The sequence below is a fragment of the Microtus oregoni genome, unplaced genomic scaffold (genome assembly GCF_018167655.1).
Source record: "Microtus oregoni isolate MIOR12 unplaced genomic scaffold, Mior012 000043F_ref0000047, whole genome shotgun sequence".
Classification (NCBI taxonomy): Eukaryota; Metazoa; Chordata; class Mammalia; order Rodentia; family Cricetidae; genus Microtus; species Microtus oregoni.
The window spans coordinates 10,267,309-10,289,200 of NW_024543210.1; the positions used below are offsets into that span (position 1 = coordinate 10,267,309).

The window sequence follows — 21,892 nt, forward strand, 5'->3', positions numbered from 1 at the left end:
ATTGGGTAATGTCCACCCACACTGCTAAGAGCCATCTGTTTTACTTGGTCCACCAATTCAAATGCTAATCATTTCCCAAAATACCCCCAGACGCACCCAGAAATAACATCTAAAACAAACATCTGAGAATCCGTTACCCAGTCAAGTTGACATAATTATCTAATCGCCAATCATCTTCGCAAAACCTTTGTGTTTGAGAATTTGATATGTGATACATTTTGGATTAACTCTTGCAGCCCACAATTAGGAGGCACATTGGTAATTAGCCGGGTTTTCTGGGCTAAAGACTGAATATTTCAGCTCCTGGTCAGCTGGTGGAAAATGTGCAAATGCCTCCAGCGAGAGGCTAAATTTACCTTCTTAGCAAGGATGATTCTGGGTGTAGTATGGCCAACAGTCAATCGCGGGTAGCAATCTGACTACAAGGGGTATCTAGTCTAGAAGCTACTTATTCCATTTCCAAATTCTGTCAAGAGCTCCTATCTGACAAGAATGAACTTAAAAAACAAAAAAAAAGAATGAACTTAAGTTTCAAAGGGCACACCAAATTACTTTGGGTACAAGCTGTCACTGAGGCAAGAGTCTCATCATGTCAGGCAGAGCTCTGATCCCATCATCCTTCTCTCCTTGCCCTTTAGGACAACCTGCTTCTTGTCAACAACAGTTGACTCCCCAGCGTTCTCCTACCCAATCTAAAAAGCTGGGGTGAGCCAATTCAGGAACTTCATGACTATGTCAAAGCGAAGGAAGTAGGTCTATGTAAAGCACTTGACCTGTTTTCTAGGGGACATGATTCCTCTGGTGAACACAGCAGATCATATCCCGGCTATAAAGAGGTGGGATAAGTTAGCAAGTCCTCTGGGGATTTCTGTTGTGGTTTCTTCTCCAAACCAAATCCAAAGACACACATAGTGAATGTGGAGGCTGAAAGGTTCAGGGCTTTCATGCTGGGGGGGGGGGGGGGGGGGCTGGGGGCACTGAAAGGAATTGTCCTTTGGGATACTAGACTTAGTAAAAATGTATTAATGCCATGGAAAGACAGAATGGCAGGGGCTGTGAGGGCTCAGGCCCACATAACAGAGTGTGGGTTTCTTCTAGGTATCAGAAAAAGGAGGAGGCTTTTTGCCACGTGGCTGGTAATTAGTCCATGATGGCCTGCTATTAGTCAGGCTGCCTCTAATTCCTGGGCGTGGGAGAAGGGGAAGAAGGAACAAGGATGAGGGTCAAAGTCTGGGAGCTTAGGGCCTATAAATTTTCTTTGGGAAAGCGAAAACTCAGGTGCCTGCCATTCTCCTGGAAGCCAGGCACCTGGAGAGTCTGTTAGAGGGCTACAGATTCAGAGACAGGCTCTCTGTAGGGTGTCCATCTGTCCCTGGAGCAGCAATGATCACAGAATCAAATATGAGAGTGGAGGTTGAGAGAGGTGCAGATGGGCAAGATCTGACTAGCATCTGGTCTGGAGTCTGGGTACCTGGGGTGCTCTTAGAGGATTACAGATTCACAGAAAAGCTCTTGGTAGGGGGCTTGCCATTTCTTTCTCAGGAGCTGTGAGGATGGGGAAAGGCTACTGCAGGTGGTGGTAATCTGAGTAACCCCAAAGCCTAACGGGGTGACTGCCTGATGATAGCTGCAGCCATATCCCAGCCCTATAACGCCTTTTCTGTCTTCCAGAAATAGTCCATGGTACCAGCGTACATAAGAGACTGTCTAGGCAACTTGGTGGCTGTGTCTGCAGTAGAACCCTGACCACATCTAGATCCCAGGGGCAGTAAGGGACATGCCACAAAAATCATCAGCCAGCAGCTTCCTTAAGAGGGCTGATGAGTTTTTGGATCTTTTGCCATTGTCAGCCTATAGTTCACGGGTGCCTGGTTTACTTAATTTCTTGTGAATTTCACATCATGCATCCTCAATCCCACTCATCTCCCTGAACCTCCATATCTGCCCTCTGCCCTTGCAACCTGACCCCAAAAAAGAAAACAAAAGATAAAAAATAAAGATTAAAAAAAGAAAATCTCATCTGGGTGGTGGTGGCGCATGCCTTTAATCCCAGCACTCAGGAGGCAGAGGCAGGCGGATCTCTGTGAGTTCAAGGCCAGCCTAATCTACAAGAGCTAGTTCCAGGACAGGCTCCAAAGCCACAGAGAAACCCTGTCTTGAAAAACAAAAGAAAGAAAGAAAAAAAGAAAGAAAGAAAGAAAAGAAAATCTCGCCACGGAAGATGAAGATGGAAGCTGTAGTGCATCTTGGTGTGTCACACAGTGTACACTTTTGCCCAAACGTCTTTTTTTTTTTATTTTAAGTTAATTTTTTTAATGACCTTTTTCTAAGGACCGTCACCTTTTGAATTTTGAGACATACACCCATAAAGGATCAGTTCTGTGCAGCTTCTGCTGCCTGTGATTTAGTTTCGGATCTGACCACACCAACAGCTACTAACAACCCCGAGGATTTGAGACCCATAAGAGCCTCTTCTCAGTCTGTCTGGTTCTCATCACGTCTGCTTTGCTGGAAGAGAGTTCAGGAGCTGTAATACTTGAGGAGATTCTCATCTGTAGGCTTCAGAACTTTCTTATCTGCCATATTCACCACCCAACCAGGAGCAAGGCCAAAGAAAATTTGCCTTGGATCCTTCCGAGCGCTGAGCATTCTGAAGAGTTCATCTTTCGTGATATCAGGAAGAACGTAGCCATACTTCATGGCGAGTTCAAGTCTTGCTTCAGGAAACTTGGCAGGGTCGGCCAGGTACCCCCGGTTCTTCGCATCCGTGTAATACGGCACCAGGGCCTCAGGAGGGAGCATTCGCTTTGGAATGGGCTGTCCCCGCAGAAAGAACGGAACAGGCTTGCACAGAATTTCCAGACTTCTTGGGTCATAGAAGGCTGTAGTAACGACACCGCCATTTTTTTCAATTGCAGCAATGGCTAATTCTGAAGCCAACTGCACCTCAATATTCACTTTTGCTTGAAAAGTATCAGCACCCTCTTCAACCAGCTGGACCCCATAATCCCTCTTAAGCGGCTGGATGGTCACGCCTCTGCCGTTGACAAGCTGGGTTAAGTCGATAGGCTGAGTTGGATCAACTCGCCCTAAATCAATGAGATACTGCAGTCTCCTGAGACTCAAAGGCTGATACTGATGCCTGAAACTATGTCCTTCATTAAATCCGTATTTTGGGATCCGGATGTAAAATGGAGTCTGCCCTCCCTCGAAACCCAGCCGGGGTCGAGTTCCTCTCTGCCTTTCTCCTTTGTGGCCTCTGCCACATTTCCTCCCTCTCCTCCGGTCTCTTGGACGTCTTTCCCGTTTTCTGGAGTCGGGGTTGGGCTTCAGGTTGGCCAGGCTCACTCGCGGCAGGGACCGGAGCAGGTCCAGGCTGGCCCCGCAGCCCCGTGCCCCGCCAGCCATGACCCACGCTCTTCCCAAGGGCGCCCCGGGAGGCAGCGTGGCTCGGCGTGGCTTTACGGCCCCACCCCGCCCCTGTCCTGCCCAAACGTCTTTACTCAGAAAAGTAAACTGAATGAATCATTGGTGTAGTTTAAGGCCTCTGGCTTCTGCACCACTGTCAATACTGGACCCTTACCAGGACTCCTCTGGGATGTCCTATTGTTTTCCCGTGTCATGGAGATCCCACAGCTTTGGTTCTACAGGACACTCCAGTTGGAGCTGGCCCATTCAAAGGTCTGAATCTGGGCCCGGATGGTAGCTGAGCTGGTCAGCCTGCCCACTCTCCCGCACCCACCAGGACTACCAGGGCCAGCTCTCCTTCCTGTGGCGGCTGGCAAGGAAAGAACCTGCTCTCCTGCACTCAGGCCCATGGCCCAGCTCTCTTTGCCTGTTTGGGGTGGGCAGCTGAATATGGTTTGTTAGTGCTACTGGTGCCCACATTCTGCCCCATTTTCTTGATTCCATGTGGAACTTGTATTAGATAACACCAAATTCCTAACTGGACATGGTGGCACATGACTGTACTCCCCACATTCAGGAGTCCGAGACAAGAGTTGGTGGAAGGAGGCCAGCCTAGGATGCATAGCAAGATCCTGTCTCTAAACAAACAAAACAGGGCTAGAGAGATGGCTCAGGGGTTAAGCCAGCTTTTAGTCCTCCCAGGGGACCAGAGTTGAGCTCCCATAACCCATGCCTAGTGACTCACAGCTGCCTGGAATTCCTGCTCCAAGGAATCTAATGCCCTCTTCTTACATAACCTTTTTTTTTTTTTAAGATACTGAATTGCTAAATCTGTATCCCATGTGCCTTATTTTCCTCACCGTTTCTAACTCCTTGATCTTTCCTATGTGTTCTCAAAGAAATTCGCCGCTTGTTCTTGTAGCTAATTTGCTCTCTGACTGTTATCATTATGTGTCAGTTAGCTCAAATTCTCAGTTCATCTCTTTTTTTTTTCTCATTTTCATGTGTGTGGTATGCATGTGTATGTGCATGTTTTTGTATGTGTTTTGTATGTGTGTGAGTGCTGCTAGGGACTTGCCATAGGAGGACTGGGATTACAGGCGCTGCATCCTGTAATCATTTGCATTTGACTCAAGATCGGATCCTCGGGCTTGCGAAGCAAGAGCTTTACCTGTTGAGCATTTTTTTTTCTGTTCGTGTCTTCACTGGGTCATTTGTACTTTATTTGAAAGGTGTCTGTTCTAGCCACTTTCCACATTTACTGACTTTTCTTTGGGGGATTTTTTTTCAGCTCTTTATATATTCTGAGAATGAATCTCATCAGACGCCGTTAGCAAAGATTTTCTTCTGTTATATAGATTGGTTTTTCTATGCATAGTTTTAATTCAAGTCCGTTTGTCACCCATGCTATCCTTTATTGAGCTCTTGCAGTCTCACTCACAAGCTCATTGTCTATGCCTAGATCTTGAAGCATTTCTTCATTTTCTTCTAACAATTTCAAGGTTTTAGGTCTTAGAGTAAAGGTGTTTTATTTAGTCACCCATTCTCAACAGGCCAAATTTAGTCTTCAGTATATATCCAGGTTGCTTTTTGTACAGAATGAGAGATACAGACCTAGCTTCAGGCCTTTATTGATAAATGCCCAGTTTTTCCAGCACCATTTATTAAAGAAGCCTTTTTAATGTTTTTGACATCTTTGTCAAAAATCCAATAACTAGCATGGTGGTGCTCAACTTTAATCCCAGCACTTTGGAGATAGAGGCAGGCAAATCTCTGTGAGTTCTAGAGCAGCCTGGCCTACGTAGTTCTAGGACACCCAGGGTTATATAGTGAGATCCTGTCTCAAAAGAAACAACAAAGTATTCAAAAGCCCCAAATCGTGGGGGGGACAACTCACTCAACCGCCACAGAGCCTGTCTGTGAAGACAACACACACAAATCAACATTTTTTTCTATAGGGAAAATAATTTCTCAAGGCATGATGGTACAGACCTAGAATCCCAGCACTCAGGAGGCTAAGAAAGGGGAGTTGTGAGTTCAAGATCAGTCTAAGATCCCTAACATAGTACAAGAGCACCATTGTAAGCCCCTTGAGCCACAGTGACCTGGCCCCTCCCCCGAGGACCTCTAACAGCCAGGTTCCACCCACAGAACACTCTAACTGCCCTAACAGCTGGACCCTGCCCCCACCCAACAGAGCAAAAAGTCTAATCTCTGGACATGAACTCCCACCAATCTCCACCCTGAACAGTTCCACTCCCTTCCCAAGAAACTCTGTGTTATAAGCCCTCTGTTCTGTTGCTGTTGTTTCTTACTCAAGCAGAGGCAGCCACCCTCCTGGCCTTTTTCCCTCCCAATAAATCTCTTATGTGAGGTTTGGTGTGCGGTGTGACTTTGTGGTATTCCTTGGTGATGGCTCAGGTACCCCTGAGCACATCCTCCAATTTGGCATGCCATCCCTCAAAGCTCCTGGGACATCAATGCTGGTACCACTTCAGGCTCAAAACGTCCCAATGAGTGGCATATCTGTCTGGTCTTGTCTCTGGCTCATTCGCCCTGCCCTCTTCTATACAACCAGGGCGCATCTCTTTTTCTCATGGCTAACCCTGTTCCTAGGACCAATGTTAGTTATCTATTTTTTCTCCTAGCGACCTGCCTTCTCCACCTCCTCAAGAAACAGATTCCTGAGGTCTCCAGGATGGCAGCTAACCGATTGTTTCTTCACCCACACCTCCCGCTGAGCATGGGCCCTTCAGTTCACAACTGGCCCCTCTCCACATAGTGCCATGCCCACAGGAAGTGAACCGGCGCGCATGTAACCTAGGTGTCTGGGATGTTTAGGTGGAAGCTCCACCTCTCTCTCTCTCTCTCTCTCTCTCTCTCTCTCTCTCTCTCTCCTTCAGGACCACGTGTATGGGGTATTTAAGACCTGGACCCTAGACCTGCCACATGATCTCTCTCCTGCCTTTCCTGAGAGTAACTTGAGAGTTGTTTTGTTTTATTTATTAAACCTGGTTTTATTAATTTGTCTGGATTTGACTTATTGTATTGGCAAAGAAACTCACAACAGAAGATCAAAAAATACATTTGGCTTCACCAACAAGCCAGGATACCTTTTCATCTGAGTTGTAATACTTACAACAATTATAATCCTACTGAGAAACCCTGTCTCAAAATATTTTATATATGTATACTCAGCAACTTATAAACTAAATACACTACATATGACTACCAAGTCTTTGCCTAAAAGCCTGAATTCATGATTCCTAAAACTATTTCCATTTTCTTTCATTGATAAAGGCTATCAGGGTAAAATACTTGATCAATATAACCGTTACAGGTTACTTTATTTCTAAATTGCCTAAAAGCAGTTTTCCCACAAGTGAACAGTGATGGTAGATCTTAGCAAATAGGTAAGGTTTCAATTAACACATAATTTATTTTACCCAACTATGATGGTTAAGTTTTTATTTATTTGTTTATTTTTGGTTTTTGAGACAGTGTTTCTCTGTGTATCTCTGGCTGTCCTGGAACTCACTCTGTAGACCACGCTGGCCTTGAACTCACAGAGACCCACTGTTGTGGGAGGTCCTTCTGTACATGTGTTACTTTTATTGGTTGATGAATAAAGCTGTTTGGGCCAAGGGCTTAGCAGAGTAAAGCCATGTGGGAAATTAGAACAGAGAGAGAGAGAGAGAGTAGGTGGAGTCAGAGAGATGTCATGTAGCTACAGAAGGAGACAGATGCCCTGGAACCTTATAGGTAGGCCACAGCCCTGTGATGATACACAGATTAATAGAAATGGGTTAATTTAAGATGGAAGATTTAGTTAATAAGAAACCTGAGCTAATAGGCCAAAACAGTGTTGTAATTAATATAGTTTCTATGTGATTACCCAAGTCTGGGAGGCCAGGAAATGAATAGCAGTCTCTGCCTACAATCTACCTGCCTCTGCCTCTCTGAGTGCTGGGATTAAAGGAGTGACCACCTGACTGTGGTGGTTCATTTTACGTCAACTTGGATAAACTGATACCTAGCTATTCAGCAAAGCACTATTCTAAATGTCTGTGTGAGAACTGGAAGGGTTACTATTTAAATCAACAAACTTTCTGAAAAACACATTTGGCTGACTTCATCACATGATCCAAAGGTTTGTTTGTTTGTTTTTGTTTTGTGAGATAGGGTTTCTCTGTAACTTTGAAGCCTGTTTGAGAACTAGCTCTTAATAGACAAGACTGACCTCGAACTGGATCCAATGGCTTTTTAAAAAGACTGAGGCTGGGCATACTGGTGCATGTCTTTAGTGCCATTCCAGCACTTGGGAGACAGAGGCAGGCAAATCTCTGAGTTCCAGGACAGCCTTGTCTCCATAGTGAGTTTCAGGACAGCCAGGGCTACATAGAGAAATATGTCCTAAAAATCAAAACAAAACAAAAAGAGGCTGAAGTTTGGAATGGAGCAAAATTCTTGCTTAGCATGTACAAGGCCCTATGTTCAACACAAACAAAACCTAATAAATGCCCCTAAAGTCTTTCCGTAAGAAGTCTTCCCGGTGAGGAAGAGCAGCACTAACTGAACAGGCACAGGACTTAAATAGAGCTTCTTAGGGGTGGGGTTTTCCCAGAGAGAAGAGGGATTGGTTAGTCTTTCCCTGCTCAGGGATTGGCTAGTTTAGTTGGTCAGGGGCAGAGATGGCTGATCTCAGAGCCAAAATTATTTTCTTTCACTGGTCTTTTTAAGCTTTTTGGCTCTAGTTTGGGGGCGATGGCATATTTCTTTCACTGACTCTGATTCTAGGGACAAAGTGTGTTTCTTTAGCACTGGTTTCAGAGTCAGGGCATGTTTCTTTGGTTCTGGGTTCTGGGCTAAAGTTCTTTCACTGGCTTGGGTCTCAGAAACAGGATGTGTTTCTTTCACTGGCTCTGGCTTCAGAGCCAGGGTGGGTTTCTTTGGCTGACCCTTTTACCCTACATTCAGCCTACACTACCTGCAAATTTTGAATTTACTAGCTTCCATAACTACACACAGCAAATTGTTAAACCAGTTTCTATGTACAAACAAATAATCACACACATACACACATGTGCCTGTGTGAACACACATACTTTATTGGGTGTTTTCTTTGGAAAACCTTAACAAAATCACAAAATTGTTCTTTTTGTTTGGAGATTGGGGAGATTGGGGCAACTTTGTAGCCCAGGCTGGCTTCAAGTTTATGATCCTCCTGTCTCAGCCTCCTCAGTGCTAGGATTGCAGTTGTGTACCACCATACCTGGCTACCAATAAAAATGTTGACATAGAAATAAAATACTAGAGTAACCAAATGCAAATTTTCTCAGATCTTTAGGTCCACCTATGTGTTGGTGTGTTGCCCTTAGTATTCATAGGAATACAGTATGTATGAAATGAACAATAGCAAACATATCTAACAAGAACCTATATTTATTTACTTTCAAGCACTATGCTAAAAACTATTTTTCCTTTGTTCACCAAGTTAATTAAATCCCTTCAAAAAAGTAATTCTAAGTCCCTATTAAAGAGACAAGAAAAATGAGGCTTAGAGTTGAAAGGTGCTGTTCAGTCACACATAACTACACAGTAAACTAAACCTCAAAGGTTGGCAGGCTAGTGAGAGGCTCAGTGACTAGAGGCACTTGCTGCCAATCCTGACAACCGAGTGCAACTTCAGGACCCACATGATAGGAGAAGAAAACCGAGTCCTGGAAGTTGCTCTCTGACCTCCACATCATGGCACATATACATAAATACATAAATAACTTTTCTGAAAAAGGTATTTACAGTTTGAATATGAAATGTCCCCCCTCAATAGCCTCATGTCTTAGGGGCTTAGTAGCCAATTGATGGGGTTTCATGAAGGAATTGGATATTGAAGGCTCCAATCTAATCAATGGTTTAATCCTTTGACAGATTCATAGTAATAGGAAATCACTGAGAAAGAATGGTGGTGGTGCATGCTTTTAATTTGAGCACTTGAGACGAGAGACCCAGTGTAGTGAAAAAATTAAAAATGCTGCAGGATCCCCGGCAGCAGTAGGCAGCAAAAATGCTATAGGTCTCCAAGCAGTGGTAGCGGGCCATGTGACAGGCAGGCAACAGTCCCTGAGAGCAGCCAGTCCCAGATAGAGACAGCTGCCCAAACCTGAGTGGTGGCTGGTCCCAGGCAGGGAGACACATGGCAAGCAGACAAGAGACAGAGACATGGATAGGCATGCCATGCAGAGTGATGTTGGATATTTATTCAAGGGGTTATGAAGGGGAAAGGGAGAAGGGGAGAAGAGCAGAGAGAGAGAGAGAGAGAGAGAGAGAGAGAGAGAGAAGCTGGGGAAGGGGAGAAGTGGGGAGAGAGGCAGAAGCTGCCTCTCCAAGAGGAAGACAGGAAAGGAGAGAGAGCTCAGGCCAGAAGCTGAAGATCAGCTCTGCCTCAGCAGGTGGGGGAGGGAGTGGGCGTGGCTTGTCTCTTAAAGAGATAGAACAATCATTACACCCAGGCCCTAGAAAATCCCTGATCCACAGCTCCCACACAGACCCTGAAGGACAGGATTTAAGCCACAACCCAGGGAAAGAAACACAACTTGAAAACGGGACCAGAGCCAGGAGAAGAAACACTTTGTCCCCAAACCTAGAGCCAGAGAAAAGTCCCTGAACCATGAAACTAGGACCAAAAGAACACACTAAGTACCTAGATTTAGGGCATATCTTTGCCTTGGCCCCAAGATTAGACTTAAAAAGATAGAAAGAACCAGAAAAAGAAATACAGTTTGGCCCCAGAAATGGAGACATTTCTGCCCCTGATTCAAAACCAGCCAATCCCTGAGCAGGGAAAAGGGATGAGAGCCTCAGGCAGTTATTGGCAGTTGGGAGTTTCCCTCAGGCCTAGAAAGCCCCCTTACTTCATTGGAGGGCAGCCAACCCCAAGCCCTGAAACTTAGAATTCCTCCATGCCTCTGCCCCTATATAAACCCCATTTTTAGCTGCTCTGGGTTTCTCTGTTTCTTTCTTGCACTGTGCCTGGGGCTGCTGCTGTGGTCATCACTGCTGCTTTGGACAGACAGAGGGACCCGAGTTACTTCATTAATAAAGATTGTTTTTGCATCAGCTTGGTCTTGTATTGATGATTGGGTTCCGGAGTTGGAACAGAGAAGCAGAGGCAGGCAGATCTCTTGCGTTCAAGGCCAGCTTGATTTACAGGGCAAGTTCTAGGACAACCAAGGCTACACACAGAGAAACTCTGTCTTGAAAAACCAAAAATTAAAAATCATGGGGGAGATCAAGAATAGAAAGTTGGGGCCCCAGTGTATCCTTGAGGTTCTATTCCCCCAACCACCCCCTTTCTGCAGCACTCTCTTCTCTATTTCTTGGCCTCCGTGATTGTGAAATGCTCTGCTTTGTCACACTATCCCCCAAGCAAGACAGATAAAACCATGATCCAAGATAAGTCATTCCCTCTTGACAATGCTTCTGCTGGGATTTGGTCATAGCAACAGTAAAAGTAATGACAACAGCTATGTATACATATATGTCAAACTTGAAAGATGATTAAGAACAACAAAATCAGGAATTAGGAGTGTGACTCTATGCATGTAGTAAACAAAGTTTGAAAAGATTGGTGTAGGAGGTCCTTTTGTATTTGTATTGCTTTTATTGGTTGAATAAAGAGACTGCCTTGGCCTTTTGATAGGGCAGCCCTTAGGTGGGCGGAGTAGACAGAACAGAATGCTGGGAAGAAGGGAAGTGTGGCAGATGCCAGGAATCTCCTGCCTGAGACATCCAAAGATGTCAGAGCCAATCAAGTTTAAACTATTGTAACCGTTGCTTTCTTAGCCAATCTGATTTGCTGGAGATGACCTAACTGTCCCTGGAATTCCTCTAGCTGGGCTTAAAAGGAGCCTGCCAGCTTCTCTTGGGGTCGCAGCCATTTTGTTGTGTGGTTGACTCCTGCATGCTGGAATTTGTTCTCAATAAATAAAGGCTCTTGAGAATTGTCTGTGTGAGTGGTGGTCTTTGTGGAGTGATCTGCGGACCCTAACAAATACATGTTTAATCTTTCTCAGTTGATGTTACTAGACTCAAGTGTTCCCATCCATAAAACTCTTAATGTCACTCAGAATCACCAAGTGCAACCTTTCATAGCAATCCCATGATTTTTTTCCCCTTGTAGTTTTTCATTAGTAAATTTTTAACAGCTTTCATGATGTTTAGAAAACAATCTCTAAGGGCTGGGGTGTATCTCAGTGGTAGAGTGCCTCTCATGCATGAGACCCTGGGTTGGAACCCCAGTATTTCAAACCCCCCAAAAAGTACAAAGGAAAACAATACTAAGCACGAACAAGTGTTTCCATTTTACTTAACACTTAGGCAAATTATTTTTGCCATTCATATAATGCACAGCTGGAAAAAAAAGTGCAGAATGCAAAGACATACAGTTATGAATATTCACAATAGGTTCAACAAAGCAATTTTTCTCATGTAAAGGAGCCATTGCTTTTAATGAAAGCATTTTGGACTTGCAGTGATGCTCAACGTCATCTTGCATCTACTGTCTTTTGAACTGGTTCAGATTGGTTAGCACATATGCAGCAGGGGTGTAAAAGGTCGTAAAAAACACGGCAATTCCAACAACCGATTCCTGAAAAAGAAGAAAAGTAGTATTTATGAGTATGGCTTCCTCAACCTGTGGCTAACAAAATGGCTTATGGGCAGAGGTGCAATAAAACACCAACTCTGCAAGCTTTTATGCACAAAACTCTGGGTGTGTTTCCCCCTCCTCACACACATAGCTAAAGATTTTCTTGAAGACCAGAGAGATGGCTCATCTGTTTAGACTTCCTACTGCTCTAGCAGAGAACCTAAATTTGGTTCCCAGCGACCCATATCACGCAGGTTACAACTAGCTCTAGCTCCAGATCCAACACCTCTGGCCTCTTCAGATTCCTGCATTCATATTCATGCCAGACACACATATACACACACACACACACACACTGAGGACATCTGCTCCCTCCTACTGTCTCTCTCTCTCTCTCTCTCTCTCTCTCTCTCTCTCTCACACACACACACACACACACACACACAGACACACACACATACTGAGGGCATCTGTTCCTTCCTATACACACACACTTTTCGAGGGCATCTGCTCCCTCCGAGCCGTTAGGCAGGCTCTACCTCACCGCGGGCGACAGAGCTCGGTGGCGTGGCTGTCCTGAGTGGGTGAGGCGACCGCCAGGCTTTAAGAAGAGGACAACATGGTGGCGGAGGAGGGAAGGACAGAGCAACAGCAGGCGAGACATCGCGGGTCAGAAGAAAACCACTGAGGCAGAGCAAAGTCGGTACCACCTGTGTGGAATCAAAGCAAAGACGTTGGTACCCTCCTGGAGAAAACGGCGGGCGGGGGTGGGGGGGGGTGTGTCCGAGCATGCGCATCAACGCATCAACCTCACAGGGCTCCAGCGTTAATGGAATTTGCACTTTTGTTTTGTTTTGTTTTTGTTTTCGACAGGGTTTCTCTATATGTCCTGGCTGTCCTGGGACTCACTCTGTAGACCAGGCTGGCCACAAACCCAGAGATCTGCCTGCTTCTGCCTCCTGGGTGTTGGGATTAAAAGCATGCACCATCTCGTCCGGCTCCTATTCTGTTTTCTTCTTCCTATTTATCCTAATATTTCCTAAGGAAGCTCGTTAATTATATCTCTTTATTTTTAAAGTCTATTATATCGAGGTCTAAATCTTGCGCACGAGACTGATCTCTCTTGACTGTGCAGTAGGAAGGCACCACGAAACTAGAGAACACAGCCCAGGCTTAGTTATAAGAAAACGCTTCAAGGCTGCAGGTATTGAGTAGGTACTCAATAACGTGCGACTGCTGCTGCACCCAAATTTAAAGGCTCCTGTTGGCTCTGATGGCTTTGTCCAGCTATTCAATGATCCTTGCTGTCCTTTCATGGTTATGAATAAGGTGAATTACTCGGGTTCTTTTCTATTGGTATCTTAATTTATCACGCTGTTCAAATGCCGTAGACTGGATAACTAATAAATAAACTTAGTTCTCCCAGTTCTAAGGTGGAGTTACTGGCCTGTGTGGGTCCTTTTTCTCACATAAGATACAAACCAAACAAGAACTTTTTTTTTCCTTTTGAATTAGGTTCTCCATATAGAGAACCCAGGCTGGCCTCAAACTCACAATCCTACTGCCTCAGCCAGTCAAGGGCTGGGGTTAAGGCATGTGCCACCACCTCTAAGAAGACTGGCTAGTTCTAAAGTAAAGCTAAAAGTTGAATATTTATTAATCCATAATCATAAAAATCAGCATGAGCAGCTTCCTATAGGCAAAAAAGCCACAGCGAAGATACACAATTCTGTGTATGGGGAAGATCTGAATACTCATGATCCTATGCCCCCAGAGGAAGGAGATCTAGGCACACCTACTTGTCACAAGTGCCTATACCTACCTGCTTTATACCTACCCCAGCAAATATTTTATTATGCTTACATATTCAATGTGGGTACAATGAGCCTCACTGAGAAACCCAGATTTCTCGACATCTTGGTGATTGATGGTCCTGATCTTCTGACCCTGTGTAGGTTCCTGTTTTCCTGCCCATTTATCCGAATACCCGAATTCCTGCTCTCAGAGTCCAGTACCATGCCTAATTTATTTGTTCCTTGTAGCCTGGTTGTTGCTACAGATGAGCCTCCAGGTTCACCATATCACTAGGAAGACCAAGAAAGAGGTGGTGTTGGTGTCTGGAGAAGACTTTCCCATGACTGGGATGCAAGTCTCTGCTATGCTCATCTCTCGGGTTCTACATTAATGGTACAAGTTCTCCCTCACAAGAAGCTCTAAAAATAACCAATCGAGTTTGAGTTTGACAGAGAAAAGACTCATTTGCATGAATGACTCTCTCTCTCTCTCTCTCTTTTTCTTTCTCTCTCCTATGTGTGTGTGTGTGTGTTGCCATCAGGTTAAAAGTACAAATTTCCAGGTATCCCCTCGACACACACCTCTGGACTACATGCTCAAAGGAACATCCTCCTACCCAGGAAAAGAAGCCTATACCCTCAGGAGGAACTGTGATGAACAGGAAGGCTATGAGAACAGGGAGAACATGGCAAATGGCAGTAAACAAAGCATAGCAACATAGAATGGCAGCAGGGAGTACGGAGCAAAGTCAGGAGTACAGAGAAGGATGAGAACAGCCAGGCTCTGGCAGAGCAAAGTAGCTGGAGAGTGGGCACCCTGTGGTGGAGACATAGTCTGGACTCAGAGCTGCTGTACCATTCCTGCCACCTGGAGCCATCTTAATGGATGCCTACAAGCCTGAGTCCCCAGACGCTACACCTATGCAAGGGTTGTGACCTAGACCCATGGCTTTTAACAGCAATGAGCAGCCAGTTAGTCCTCTCTTCACTGTCTCCACCATTTAGCCACCACTCCCGCAGGCCTTGGGGAAAGTGAACAAAGGAGGGGAAGGAAGGCAGGAAGAAAGACTTTGTTGAGGAAGCCACGCCCTTTTGAGGAAAGAGAGAGGTGGGTTTTAGGGGATTGGTTACATAGACATGCCTTAATTGAATTAAGAAGGCGGTCTGGAGAGATGGCTCAGGGTGCTCTTCAAGAGGATCTGGAGCCGGGCGATGGTGGCACACGCCTTTAATCCCAGCACTCAGGAGGCAGAGGCATGCGGGTCTCTGTGAGTTCGAGACCAGCCTGGTCTACAGAGCTAGTTCCAGGACAGGCTCCAAAGCCACAGAGTAACCCTGTCTCGAAAAAACAAAAACAAAAACAAAAAAAAAAGATCTGGGTTTGATTCCCAACACCTACATATAAGTGTACAATCATCTGTAACTCCAGTTTCAGGGGATCCTACACCCCTTTCTGGCCTCCTCACACACTGCACACATGTGGTACACAGGCATGGAAACAAAGCAAGCTCCCATACGCATAAAAAACAAAATAAATTTGAAAACCCTAAGTTTTTAAGCTCTGTGTCTTAATCAAACTGGCACTAAAGGAGAATGGTAATTTCAAAACTAAGCTGTTGCTTCTCGCTCAGCCTGTTTAGAGCCTTCCAAAGAGAATGACTTTGTCTCCTCTTAGTACAAAAGGAGGGTGGGAAAGGCAAAGGAAAGGAGACAGAGGAACCCAGATACTCTGAGGTAGATTTAAATTTAGTTTTTAGAGTTTTTGACAACAGATAAAAATAAAGGTGGTCCATAGAAATTACACAATGCTCACCTGAATCATCAGTGGAACAAGAAACAAAACAATATAAAGAATCAATGAGACAAATGGTTGGTTCTTCGAGAAAATCAGCTTATGCTAGAGAAGTTGTGGGGTAACGGGAACACTCCTATATTGATATAGCACTTTGAATACCAGTATGGCAATTTCTCAAAAAATTAGGAAACAACTTTTCTCAAGACCCAGAAATACCACTTTTGGGTATATATCCAAAGGATGCTCAATCATGCCACAAGGATATGTGCTCAACTATGTTCATAGTAGCATTGTTTGTCAAAGCCAGAACATGAAAAGTACCTAAATGCCCCTCGACCGAAGAATGGAAAAGGAAATTGTGGTACATTTACACAGTGGAATACTACATAGCAGAAAAAATAATGATATCTTGAAATTTGCAGGAAATGGATGGAGCTAGAAAACATTGTATTGAGTGAGGTAACCCAGACTCAGAAAGACAATTATCATATGTACTCACTCATAAGTGGTTTTTAAACCTAAAGCAAAGAAAACCAACCTACAGATAACAATCCCAGAAAACCTAGACAACAATGAGGACCCTCAGAGAGACATACATGGATCTAATCTACATGGGAAGTAGAAAAAGACAAGATCTCCTGAGTAAATTGGGAACATGGGGACCATGAGAAAAGGTTGAAGGGGAGGGGAGAGGCAAGGAAGGGAGCAGAGAAAAATGTAGAGCTCAATAAAATCAATTTAAAAAAAGAAATTACAGGATGCAAATGTTTATTGCTTTGATTCAGAAAAATAAAAGTGTTCCATAGGATCTAGGCTTGGGGTTATAGGCTTACACACCCAAGTGAAAGCCCAAGAATCACATATAACCCCAGGAAGACAATCATGTGCTGTCTCAGAGGAACCCCAAGGTTGAGTGTTGTAGAGTGTATGATGTAGAAATGATGGGAGAAAAGGGTAGATTTTTGAATCTACTTTTATCCAAAAAAACAACAATTAGTCTCAAAATATTTTATAGGCATGGATTTTGTCTATTGATATAAGTTTAAAGTTAATGTTGTTATACTGTATGTATATTTCTACTCTTGTGTTTATACAGTTCAATTAAAATATATAATGTATAATTAAGAAATACAAAAATATAGTTAATCATCTAGAAAAGTCAAGCTTAAAGTCATGTTAGTTATGTTTTCTAGATATGCAAAGATATATTTCATATAGATAGGTATTCTTCAAACATTTCAAAGATCTACAGAATATGGGTATTTAAAATGTTTTAATAACATAGACATTTCATGACAATGAGATTCCTGGGAAATCCCAATGATTTGGGATCCAGTGTTTCAGTAATCTGATACCTAGAGAGAAGACCCAAGTGTCTCTCTTTAGAATAGCCTCCACTTCCAGGATTGTTACATTAGTTAAAGTGGTTTTTTGCTTTTGTTTTTGTTTTGTTTTATCATTCCTCAGAGTATTACTCCATTTTTTTTTTTTTGGTTTTTTCGAGACAGGGTTTCTCTGTAGCTTTGGTACCTATCCTGGAACTAGCTCTTGTAGACCAGGCTGGCCTCAAACTCACAGAGATCCGCCTGCCTCTGCCTCCCGAGTGCTGGGATTAAAGGCGTGCACCACCACCACCTGGCTTACTCCATTTTTTTTAAGTGTGTGGGTGTCTTAGTTACTTTTTTTTCTGTGAAAAGACATCATGGCCAAACAACTTATAGAAGAGTTTATTGAGGGTTTACAGTTTCAGAGAATGAGTCCATGACCATCATGCAGGGAGCATGACAGCAGGCAGACATGGCAATGGAGCAGGAGCTGAGAGCTTACATATTGAGACAACAACCATGAGACAGAGATAGATAGATAGATAGATAGATAGATAGATAGATAGATAGATAGATAGATAGAGAACTAACTGAAAATGGTGTGGACTTTTGAAACTTCAAAGCCTGCACATGGAGACAAACCTCCTCCAACAAGGTTATACCTCCTAATCCTTTCCAAACAGTTCCTCCAACTAGAGACTAAGAATTTAAATATATAAGCCTATGGGACCCGCTCTCATTCAAACCACCACTCTATATTGTATTATGTTTTTGGTATTCATTTATCTCCATTTATATTATGTGTGTGTGTCCATACCTGTTAAGACAATAGTCTTGCTATGTAACCCAGGCTGACCTCAAACTCACATGACTGATTGTCCTTTAGTCTCTAGAGCACTAGCATTGAGGGCAGGTGCCATGATACCTAGCCATTTTATTCTTGTGTTTGTTAGCTTGTTTGTTTTGAAGGGGCATGTGCGTCATAGGCCCTGCACGGAGGTCAGAGAACTATTGCTTGGAGGAAAGTTCTGAGTTATCACTCCAGTCACCAATTTAAATTTTACTTATTTATTTATTTTAGTTCTTTGAGAATTTTGTACAATTTATTTCGATCTTATATATTGCCCTTCCCCAGTTCCTCCCAGACCCACCCCCTTTCCCTATCTGCTCAACTTCATGGTTTGTTTGTTTTTTTTTTTAAAAAAAAAAAACTCATCGAGTCCAGTTTGTGCTGTCAATGCAGTCTTGGGTGTGTGACCTTCTACTGAAACATGATCCACATACCAGGGGCTACACTCTTAAACTGACTTGCCCTCTCAGAGGGCACCTGCTGCAGTTTTCAGGCTCTTATTAAAAAGAAAGAAAAGGAAAAGCCTCTGTGGTCAATCTGCAAAGAAAAGCTAACACCTCAGTTCCCTTCAGGAATGAAGTTTATTATAATAAAAGGTTCTCAAGGCCATGAGCACGTCTCCAGGTGGAGGAAGAGCATTAGAAACAATTCAATACAATATGGAGGAGTCTAAACTTGGAGAAGCCTTAACGGGAATAAGAGACTTCTCTTTGAAAGCTTAGAGTGAAGCTGGTTGGAGGGGCAGGGCTCAAAATGTGCAGCCATGAGAGAAATAAGGGGCATAGTAGAGCTGCTTCAGACAGCAGCCGGCAGAACACCCAATGCTTCTGATGGTGAGAAATAAGGGTATAGTAGAGCTGCTTCAGAAAGCAGCCGACAGAACACCCAATGCTTCTGATGGTGAGAAATAAGGGGCATAGTAGAGCTGCTTCAGACAGCAGCTGACAGAACACCCAATGCTTCTGATGGCGAGTTTGGACCAATCCCCAGGACAAAGGAAAGATCTGGCTTGTATGGCCTTTCCCGGTGGCAGAAGTTTCACGCCACTTGGTTTAGTTCACAATAGCATATGTAACAGGGAGCATGGAGGAGCCAGGTACCGTAAACTGAAAACTGTCAAGTCCCAGCACAGACAGCTTCTAACTCTCTGTCCTAGAGAATGGCAGGGAGATGTGGCCTGATTCATGCTATGGGATCTGGCCTAAAGGTGGAGGCTGGTGTGTCCTGGAACAAAGAACTGGTCCAGGGACATGTAGGATCATGATAGAAACAGAGACAGTTTATTAAAGTAGAAAAGCCCTTTTCACATTGGAAATAGGCCAGCTCTAGAGAAATGTCAAAGGCTCAGTGGCCCTGCCTAGAGTCTGTGACATTTAAGTCATTTAGAGCCTCTTCATATTTTCTGCACATGCGCTGTCTGGTTTCATGTAGCCAGTAGAGAGATAAAGGTCCAGTCTTCCTCTGCAATGGTTTCTTTCATAAGCTAATCTTTCCAAAAATCATTTATTTTTGTGGGCATCTGTGTGTGTGTGGGCACCCATGAAGGCCAGGAGAGAGTCGGATCCCCCGGAGCTGGAGTTACAGGAGCTGCCTCCTGAGGTGGTCACTGGAACTGGGCTTGTGTCCTCTGTGAGACAAGTAAGTACTCTTCAACTTTGAACTGTTTCTCCAGCTCCTCATATGCTAATTTTAATGTTTCAGCCTCCACCTCCATACTACTCTCTTTTCTCACTGGTGCTGGAGGCAGCAGCATGCTTCTGCAGTCCCAGCATGCTTCTGCAGTCCCAGCATGCACCTGCAGTCCCAGCTAATAAAGAGGCTGGGGCAGAAGAATGCTTAAGCCCAGGAATTCAGAGTCATTCCGTGCAATACAGTAGGATACAATCTTTAAAAAATAAAAACAACAACCAAAAAATGAAGCAAAATAAGAACAACAACCTGAACTTGAGAAAGAGTTTAATTCAGAAAACCTGGCTGAACTCATCCTAACCTTGGGAAGTTTGAAACACGACAAAGCTGCTGGGAGAATCAACCATTTTAAGTTTTCCTCTCTAACAACGAACTTAAATTACTTTCGACAGTGTCAGTAAATCCGACTCTAAATTCAGCCACAACACAATTAAGCGGCCAGCCACCCACCCCCACCCCAGGAGACAGCTCCTTTAGCTGCTCAAATTACAGGTACGAGCAACCCTCCCTCAGTCTAATTTCTCTGAGTCACAAAAGGCCCGCACTGCTAACTCAGACCGCTACAATTTTCAATAAAGGGCTTAGTGGGTCCAGAGTCAGTGTACTCCCGGTGACCCACAATGCGGGCCTTCCTGCTGCAGTTACATAAAAGGGCATAACTAGAGCTCTGGCTCTGTGTATACAATGAATATGAAAGACGCCCTCACCCACTCACCTTTTTTTAATGTGGTGTTTTTTTTAAAAAGTGTTCATTCTCTAATAAGCTGATGTGGGCTTCTGGGAGATTATATAACAACATTAGCGCTGCGCTACCTCCTGTCCAAATATCTTGAACTGTGTCCTCTAGAAACGCACCTTTCATTTTTGGTCAAGGAGCAAATGTCTTTGAGGGACGAAATGCCTCTCTTCGTCTCTGTTCGCGTCTGTCTCTGCAACTGCGACCTCAAGGACAGTGAGACTCTGACAAGCGAGCAGGAAGGGCAGGCGAGTTGCAAGGGTGGGGAACGTCCAAGTTACGTAACCAATAGCATCAGTAACACACTTTTGAATTGCAGGCATGATGATAATATAAAAAGACCCAATAAAAGCTGCGGTCCATGATTACAAAGACTCTCAAGGCAGAAGCGCCCTCGGGCAGTTTAGAAGACAGTCTTGGTGTTCTATATTCTTTTTCATTTTGGGTGTGCACATCTGTATACATATAGATTATTAAGCTATATAATAGATCTATATTTCTAACTATATAATATATATTAAACTATAAAAGCAGTTTTTGTTTTCATATATCACCTTTTGTTTCAAAATTGACATTCATCATCTACCCGGAATTACATTTGAACTTTTTTTTCTTTTTTGAGAATGTATTGATATGTAAGTCAACGTGTCCTAAAACAAGCCATATAGCCCAGGATGGCCTGCAATCCTTCTTCTACTGAATATTCTAAAGAGGCACTTTTGCTCTTCAGTTTGGGTTTCAGACTATTAAAACAATAAACCCTGAGAAATTGGAATGTTATTGAGAGGCTCAAACTGGGAGAGGAAAAAGGCTAGAAGCGTGGTTCTGTCAGAGAATTTAACCCCCAGAAGGCGATCTCACGGTTCTAACAGTTTGTCAGACCACCTTGCAGAAGAGAGTGTGGCTGAGACAAGGCCGGTGGGCATTCCCACATCTGACCCCACAATGGAAAGCTTGTATCACCAACCACCTGAGCATTCTTTTTGTTGGATTCCAAGGAAGTAAGGTGGGCAGCCCGAGCCCCTGTGCCAGCTAAGTCTGGGAACTCACAGATGTCTGGCTCTAGACTTTCAAAGTCTAAGACTTATTGCAGCTAGAATTACATTTCTGTACGTTCAGTGCCCAGCCCCTCAGCTTTTAGCTACTCTGGGTAACTGGGCAGTTCTCTGGAACTCACAGCAGCTGGGGACGGGAGCTTTTTGCAGCCTCTTGCCTCCTGCAGTTTCCAGTCCACAGTCGTTCACCCTCCGTAATCTCCACCTCTCCTTGGTATCTTTCCTAGCTCTTCCACACTCTGTATTTTCTCCTTCCCAGCTCTCTGCTGCTCCCTGAACTCTTCCGATGCCCTCTAGCTGCTGCTTCTGGCTTTGCCTGCAACTGGCAGCCCAGAGAATTTTCTGCTCTTTGGGGCAGCCAGCTCCTGCTTGAGTCACACCACAAGCAGACACTGAGACTGTTCAGAAAGGCTTTCCTGAGGCCTCAGACTGCAACACTAGCTGTCATGGGTGGAGGAGGGGCTGTGATGACAGGAGCTGCTGAGGGGGAGGAAGACACCTGCAGTCCTTGCAGACAAGGTCACCTAAGGGTCATCTGGAGCTGTCAAGGGCAGGATGAAGTCTCGGAAGCCGTGACAGGAGTGAGTAAAGCCG

General features: G+C 44.3%; 2 protein-coding genes across 4 annotated transcripts; both read right to left on the reverse strand.

The window, feature by feature from the left end:
- Positions 1–2,404: 2,404 nt before the first annotated feature.
- Positions 2,405–3,444, reverse strand: LOC121434422 (39S ribosomal protein L15, mitochondrial). Its single transcript, XM_041633356.1, has one exon. The coding sequence runs from the start codon at positions 3,406–3,408 to the stop codon at positions 2,521–2,523; it is 888 nt and encodes a 295-aa protein (XP_041489290.1). The 5' UTR covers positions 3,409–3,444; the 3' UTR covers positions 2,405–2,520.
- An 8,311-nt stretch (positions 3,445–11,755) lies between these two features.
- Positions 11,756–20,479, reverse strand: LOC121434483 (cytochrome c oxidase subunit 8C, mitochondrial). Of its 3 annotated transcripts, none has more exons than XM_041633484.1 (3): positions 20,363–20,479; positions 12,600–12,765; positions 11,756–12,055 (listed from the first exon to the last, which is right to left on the reverse strand). In XM_041633484.1, exons 2-3 carry the CDS (start codon positions 12,717–12,719, stop codon positions 11,963–11,965), a joined length of 213 nt encoding a protein of 70 aa, XP_041489418.1. In that variant the 5' UTR covers positions 12,720–12,765; positions 20,363–20,479; the 3' UTR covers positions 11,756–11,962. The 3 variants fall into 3 exon arrangements, 2 of the variants coding, with proteins under 2 accessions (XP_041489418.1, XP_041489419.1); XM_041633485.1 differs by lacking the exon at positions 20,363–20,479 and adding an exon at positions 20,223–20,321; XR_005972431.1 differs by lacking the exon at positions 20,363–20,479 and having other exon boundaries at positions 12,595–12,731.
- Between the last annotated feature and the right edge of the window lie 1,413 nt (positions 20,480–21,892).